This window comes from Betta splendens, chromosome 7 (genome assembly GCF_900634795.4).
Source record: "Betta splendens chromosome 7, fBetSpl5.4, whole genome shotgun sequence".
NCBI lineage: Eukaryota > Metazoa > Chordata > Actinopteri > Anabantiformes > Osphronemidae > Betta > Betta splendens.
This window is the reverse complement of record NC_040887.2, coordinates 15,209,119-15,215,903: the sequence shown is the minus strand read 5'-3', so window position 1 is coordinate 15,215,903 and position 6,785 is coordinate 15,209,119. Positions and strand designations below refer to the sequence as shown.

General features: G+C 43.1%; 1 protein-coding gene across 3 annotated transcripts; it reads left to right on the top strand.

Moving 5' to 3' along the window:
- The first annotated feature begins 804 nt into the window (after positions 1–804).
- On the top strand, positions 805–6,638 carry LOC114859167 (mitochondrial carrier homolog 1-like). Of its 3 annotated transcripts, XR_003786474.3 has the most exons (13): positions 805–968; positions 1,514–1,598; positions 1,671–1,777; positions 2,065–2,127; positions 2,282–2,339; positions 2,641–2,692; positions 3,046–3,105; positions 3,200–3,293; positions 3,380–3,427; positions 3,508–3,575; positions 4,102–4,177; positions 4,302–4,546; positions 5,982–6,638. XR_003786474.3 is itself a non-coding variant. In XM_029157108.3 (12 exons), the coding sequence occupies exons 1-12, from the start codon at positions 816–818 to the stop codon at positions 4,374–4,376; spliced, it is 939 nt and encodes a 312-aa protein (XP_029012941.1). In that variant the 5' UTR covers positions 805–815; the 3' UTR covers positions 4,377–6,638. The 3 variants fall into 3 exon arrangements, 2 of the variants coding, with proteins under 2 accessions (XP_029012941.1, XP_029012942.1); XM_029157108.3 differs by having other exon boundaries at positions 4,302–6,638; XM_029157109.3 differs by having other exon boundaries at positions 816–968; positions 2,068–2,127; positions 4,302–6,638.
- Positions 6,639–6,785: the final 147 nt, after the last annotated feature.

Below are 6,785 nucleotides of genomic sequence, written 5' to 3'. Positions count from 1 at the left end.
TCAACGTGTCAATTAGCACGAGTGCCACACTTTTCCCCTATATGTCGAGTGTCGATGGTGCCACGGCTCTGACAAGCTGAGCGTCACCCAATATTTCAGCTTGATTCTAATAAATACACAGATACAACAAGGTTACTTTCAATGCACGTGTTTGACCTCTAGTAAGTTGTCAACTTTTCCTGCAGCACAGTTACTCCGCACTGAAGACATGACACCATAGTTATGCTCAGAGCACCATCTGCTGGAGTAAAACGCCTGTTGACATTCATGATCTGCAATAAAAACCCACTTGCTAAATGTCAATGTAAATTTTAATGCAGAAAGCGGTTTCCTTATATTTGTTTGTTGCTTTTAACATACTGAGAAATGTTTGCTTTGCGTAGTTTACCACAACCTAAACATTTTTGATTTCTGCAGAAACCAGAGTTATCTATGTGCATTTAGTTAGTGTGTCATTTAAAATGTAAAGTTTAAAGAGCTACTACTTGTTGACAGCCTTGGGAACTAGTTTAACACGCACTTTTGCCACATGTATGACAGCTGGCTCATGAGATTAGAAGTGAGTGCGTGTTTTTGTGATCACATGACCAAACTCCACCCTACGTGTTTTGACGACCGTATCGACCGCCTCAGATAAAACAGGTGACTCTGACAGACGCGTCTTCGAGTTTTATTACGTCACGTCGAAGCGGAAGCAGCTCTGTCACATTCACACCAAGACGCCGACTCTTATTTTGACAAGCTGGAACGGAAGTACGCACGCTTCGCTCCAGCCGGCGGCTATGAGCCGCCCGCCTCCTCCTCGGTAGTTTGCGATGGACTCCTCGGAAAACGTGTCCGCTCAGGCGGCCGGCGAGGAGCGGGAGACGAGGCGGAGCAGCGCGGATGTGGACGCCGCGGTGTTGCTGCTGGGAGCCGGCGTGACGGCGGCCACGCACCCGCTGCTGTACGTGAAGCTGCTGATTCAGGTAGCTAACGTAGCCGCTAGCTAACAGCAGCTGGGCTCTTCGTGGGGTTTTGGATTGATTTCTCGCGGCTGGTCACGTCCGTGCAGCGTGTTGCTGTCGAGGCGCTGGTACCGGGGACGGGTTCCGGTTCTGTGCAGCGGGACGATGCCTGGTTCTGGTTCAGGCAGCATTTCAGCCAGTGCTTCCTGTGACATGTTACCGTTCAGGCAGCGTTGAACGTGAACCCAGATGTTTACGTTAAGGCTGTCAGAGGTTTGGTTCGACTGCTTCTTCTTTCGGACCACGTCCCACAGAAGATCTGTAAGAACTGGACGTCGATAAACACAGCAGCACCTTCTGCTATGCTTCATGTCCGATAATGTTAGAGCAAAACAAAAAACGAGTTAAACTCCTCATCCCTCGTGCTGAAAAAGGGAACCTCCCTCGCAGAACGCCTGGATCCTTAAAGCTGGATTATTAATCCAGTGGTTAACACCGCCTGAACGCCAGTAACCTGATGATGGATCTACCCTGTGTGGTTTAATGTGAGTGTCTGCCGTTTCCAGGTGGGACACGAGCCCCTTCCTCAGACCGTGGGCACAACCATGTTTGGCAGGAGAGTCCTGTACCTGCCTGGTTTCTTCTCCTATGGTGAGTGAGGCGTTCGCAGTCATGTCACCCGACGCGCGTTAAGAGCCGCTGACGGAATGAATTGGCTTCCAGCGCAGCACATCGTGAAGGTGGATGGAAAGACGGGACTGTTCCGTGGCCTCTCTCCTCGCATAGCGTCCAGTGTCCTCTCCACCGTGGTCCGGGGCAAAGTGAGGCAGGTAAAACTCCACCACACTCGCATACATGGTTCAATACTATGCGAGATGAAAATGTCATGATCTTCACTGGATGAAAATTAAATTTTAGTTTGAATTTTAGCAAATCTATGTGTCCGTTTAGTGACAACAATGACATAGACAACGTCTGCAGCTGTCACATAGTGGCTTGGCTTAAAGAATACAGCACTCCATGTAGCCAGAGACAGCACAGTCATCATTGTGTAACACCTTCAGAGGACTGGATGCCTTGAAAAAGTTACTCAGTTTTGTTTGTTTTCTTTGTTTAGCAGATGGAGCGTCAGTCCAAGAAAGACGACCCGCAGACATCACTAAGGAAAGTGGTCAAAGAGGTGAGAGGTGGGCTACTGATAAAACAAATATAACAGACTTAGTTTAGATTCCAACATGAGTCTATCTAAGTGGTTCTTTACATGAAAACAAGAGCTGGATTTATTGCATATTAAAGAACAAATCTGTCCTTGAAGTTGTTTTTTCTCTCTTTAGACCACACAGGAAATGATCATCCAGTGCCTGTCTAGAGTCGCCACTCATCCTTTCCACGGTGTGTTTTCAGTCAGTGCTGATTTGTAATTGTTTCCGATGAGGGTTAATCGATCTGCACGCTGCTATGCAGTCGTGCTTCAGAACATTCTCTCTCCTCAGTCAGAGCCAGAGCATTACAGCAGTGTCACTAAAGCCAGTGTTCATTAGGACAAAAATATACTGTATATATTGTCAGTTAGTGCCAGAATATTTCATATTTGTGTTGAATACATGATCTCACGTATCCTTTCAGCTGTAGTATGTGTTTCTTTGCTGAATGGACTATAACCTGTTTACTGATCACCTGTTTTCTTTGGCAGTGATGTCGGTGCGGTGTATGGCACAGTTTGTTGGCAGAGAAGTCAAGTATGGGTAAGCCTTTGTGGAATATTGGCAGTATTATACTGTTTCATTTAAAGCCTTTAAATATTAATAGTTTCTCTATCAGTCACAATGAAATGGAATGTGTGGGAATCTGTATTGACAAAGTGCTAAAAGATGTTGGAGAAATGCCTGAACTGTCTGGGTCATGCAGTTGGCCCATCATCACATCCTCAACACAGTTGTGTTAACAGTTAAAAGCTGTGAGGCACCATTAGGCCGCTGTAGATGTGCTGCGATCAGATAAGACCAGGGAAGATCAGAGAAAAGCACAAGTTACTGAAGTCACTTGTATCCACAGTGTCAACGACTTGCACACTAATGCGGTTGTGTCACTTTCACAGCGGGATGTTCACTTGTATTATCAGGATGTTTAAGGAGGAAGGAGTTGCTGGATTCTACGTGTAAGTCCTACTTCAAAGTTAAAACACTAAAAGGACCAACAAAATCCAAAGTGCATAGATCCTTAACCATTCCTGGGCATTTGTGTGTTTGCAGTGGACTTATGCCCCACATGCTGGGAGAGGTCCTCTTCCTGTGGTGCTGTAACCTCCTGGCTCACTTTATCAACACCTACGCTGTGGATGAGAATGTAAGTCTATCCTCTTCAGATACTAGTTGGCATATTGACAGTTAACTAACAAGTAAATGAATAAATTTCGCCCTTCTTTCTTGCAGTTCACCCAGGCGCCAGCGATTAGAAGCTACACCAAGTTTGTGATGGGTGTAAGTGAAGCGCTGCCTCACTGCTTCAGTGTAGTTATTGTGTGACTTTACTGCAGTTTAATGCTGTTGTCTCGCTGTAGATTGCAGTGAGTGTTCTAACGTACCCGTTCATGTTGGTGGCTGATCTAATGGCAGTCAACAACTGTGGGTGAGTCAAACATTATCATTTTGGGAAACTGAACACGTATTCAGTTCTGTTGCTTTAATGTAGACTAAAAATGCATTTTAGTGACATTTGAGGTTGTAGTTCTTTTTTCACATCCAGTAAGTTGATAGTATAAATATTTACAAATGTGTAATCTGCTAAGATTAGACATTTGTATATATTTATACGCCAATACCTCATGTCTGATTCTACAGCTTTAGTGATGAGCTTTTCCATTCAGACAGACTTTACAGTAATGGTGCATCATAACGGCACCATGACACCATTATAATTCTCCACGATTTCCTGCTATATGGAATAGAGTGGCTCAATAATACATCTTACCATCTAACTAACTGTATTTAAAACAGAATTTAAAAAAAGTATACTGGTTTTCAATGTCAGCCTCCCTGAACTGTATTCATTAAAACAGTAGAACCACCTTTCAGATCTTTAACTTAACCTTTACAGAAAAGTTTCCTCTTTGAGTCCTGGTGATTGAGTTCTGATCTGTGCTTTGTGCCGTCAGACTGGCTGCAGGTCTTCCTCCTCGCTCCCCCATCTTTAAGTCCTGGATGCACTGCTGGAATCACCTGAGCCAACAGGTACGCTCACCCTGCCCACGCACAGACATCACATGACACAAATCTCGGCGTGCACAGTATTTTTCAGGCTGGAGCTTATTCTCCCCAGTGGGGTTTAAAGCTAGCATTTTTTTCTCTATGTCAGGGTCTCCTGTTCAGAGGATCCAGCTTCTTCTTCCGCCGGGTGCCTGTGACTTCGTTGCCCTATAGAGAGGACTGATGCATCAGCGTCCTCAGCGTCTTCTGGGACTTTGTTGCACCCGTCACCCCGCTTGTCTGCTTCTGCTGCCATCATCTGGGTGTAGTAGGAGCAGCATGGAAGTAGCTCAAGTGCCAATTCACCCTTTTGCTCTAGGAGCGTTGGATCAGTTGTGTGGAATGAGGACAGAGGTTGGTCTTTACTGCTTGTTCATGTCAAACACACCTGTTCAAAATTTGAATATGCCACAACTGTGGTTTCATGCCTTCATCTCCATAGCAACAGCTGCTGAGGCTCACGGGTACTAGAGTAATAAATGCTATTACACAAACCAACATGACGACAAGAACTCGTACTGCTCCGATTTCGAGCCACAGTAGATGGATTTCATTTTTAAAGGTTGAGAACACACAGCAACAACACATTTATTAACCAAGCTAGTCCCTGTCTCAACAAGCTCATCCCGTTTGTTGAAGTTTGAAAAATAACATAAAACCAAGGAACTGACAAAGTGACGTATTGTTCTTCACTGAGAGTTAATGTTTTCTGCTGTGTAAGAGGCTGTAACTTTTCCCGAAAAATTACATTTGAAGAGCGTCTAAACAGAGTTCAAATTAATGTGAGTGTCGTCCAAGCAACATGATGCTGCCAACCCACCTGGTGAAGTCATGCAAGTTCTATCTCTCAAGTTTAACATAGAATTAGGCCTCAACTCCATTTTCATTATGGTGAAACCTAATTCTGATTTACGGGATGAATGACCCAGTTTCCCTGGTTTTTGTGTAATAAAAGTAAAACCTGCTTTCGGCTTTTTCCCGTCAGAGGTCGCCACAGCGAATAATTTGCATGATTGATTGAAGTTTTTATGCCAGATCCTGATGAAACCCCTCTCTGAAGCGACGACCTGGTCAACAGAAGTGCGACGTGTAAACCACTCCGCCACGACCGGGGCCGCTTTTTGTATAATATTAGCAAATCGAGACTTTCTCGCTACATGACAGGCCACAGCTCTCCTTGCTAGTCGTGCCCTGCTTTTGAACTGAGTTAAAAGTTTGATGAGTATTCATATAAAAAGTGACAGCCCCACTATTCAAAATGTTTTATATCATTTACCATCATAAGGCTGTGATTTTGTTTGTTATAGTGTAATAATATTAACACATTATTGGGTTCCACAAAAACTCTATTTTGTCACTCCATGAAGTACATAGTTGCCTAATTTATCTCTTATCATGCTGAACAGAAACTTTCTTTAATTATTATTATTCTGTAAATTAACATGTATCTTTTAAAACTATTAGTACTTAACTTTACCTCTGTATTTATTTGAAGACCCTCCTTCTATGCAGATATTTTGAAGATTTTTCACAGTTTCATTAAGTTAAACTGTAGTTTGTGTGTTCAGTAACACACGAGTTTGCATAAATGAAAGACCAGAGAAGTGATCTCATCGACTCAGGTACCACAGATTGTGGCTAGGTGCATGTTCTCTGAGAACGCGTGGAAGCTATAGTTATCATAATTAGTTTGGGATGCCTTTGTCCTCGTGAGGCAAGACTGTCTCTTGCTGCTGTGGCCATAAATGCTCTTTATGTGGTAACACTGAATCTTCCTTACCTTTTCAAGATTGTGCTGGATGTCTCACTTTAAAGATGAGAAGTGCCCAACAGCTGACCCCGGGTCTGCAAGGCAAACTGAAGACAGACGGGTCATGTACTAAACCGCTTGACTTCCAGTCACTCTTGTTTTGTTACTATTGTATTATAGTGAGCAGCATGTATTTAAGCTCTTATATGCACAAAATGCCATGGCAGAAAATGCATCTCATTACTAATGTAACACCTCAAGTTACTTAAAATACTAAGGTATTCTTAATTGCACCATTAATATTTAAAGGAATAATACTGGTCCCTTTATTAGACACAACAGGGGTGTCCAATCCTGCCCTATGGCTTCAGAACAACTAAAACATCAATGTAGATGTAGACAGCAATATAGTTCCCAAATTTTAATTTTCTACCCTAAGGTTGTAAAGAGATCTTATTTTTGTGCAAAAACTTTTTGACCTCCTTTGCATAGGTTTATGTTGCATTCACATGTGTTGGATGAATCTGATGGACGATGTGTCAGTCAGACACTGGTTGGTGAATGAAGATAATCATACTTTGGCTCTAGGGGCGTCCCCACTATCCCAACTGTCATTTGTGTTTTATCCATGTAACTATGATGCAGTTGTTATGTCTTCCTTCAACCATTTTTAAAATAAAAAGCTTTCCTACTTCATTTTGTTTGATTTCCAGTTCCAACATTTTAAATGGTTTCTAAACTTTGTGGAATATTTGTCTGCCTTCATGAAGAAAACCTTTGAGCTTGCCAAGCTCTGAAAATCAGAAGCAGCTGCTGTTTTATATTTTGGGCATTTTTTGCAGT

Bases quoted from the DNA above. Each gene is read 5' to 3' on its own strand.
- LOC114859167 (XM_029157108.3), top strand. From the start codon at position 816: ATGGACTCCTCGGAAAACGTGTCCGCTCAGGCGGCCGGCGAGGAGCGG. The intron at 1,778-2,064 runs GTAAAACTCCAC...TTCTTTGTTTAG, and splicing joins TCCGGGGCAAAGTGAGGCAG to CAGATGGAGCGTCAGTCCAA. The intron at 3,576-4,101 runs GTGAGTCAAACA...TTGTGCCGTCAG, and splicing joins ATGGCAGTCAACAACTGTGG to ACTGGCTGCAGGTCTTCCTC.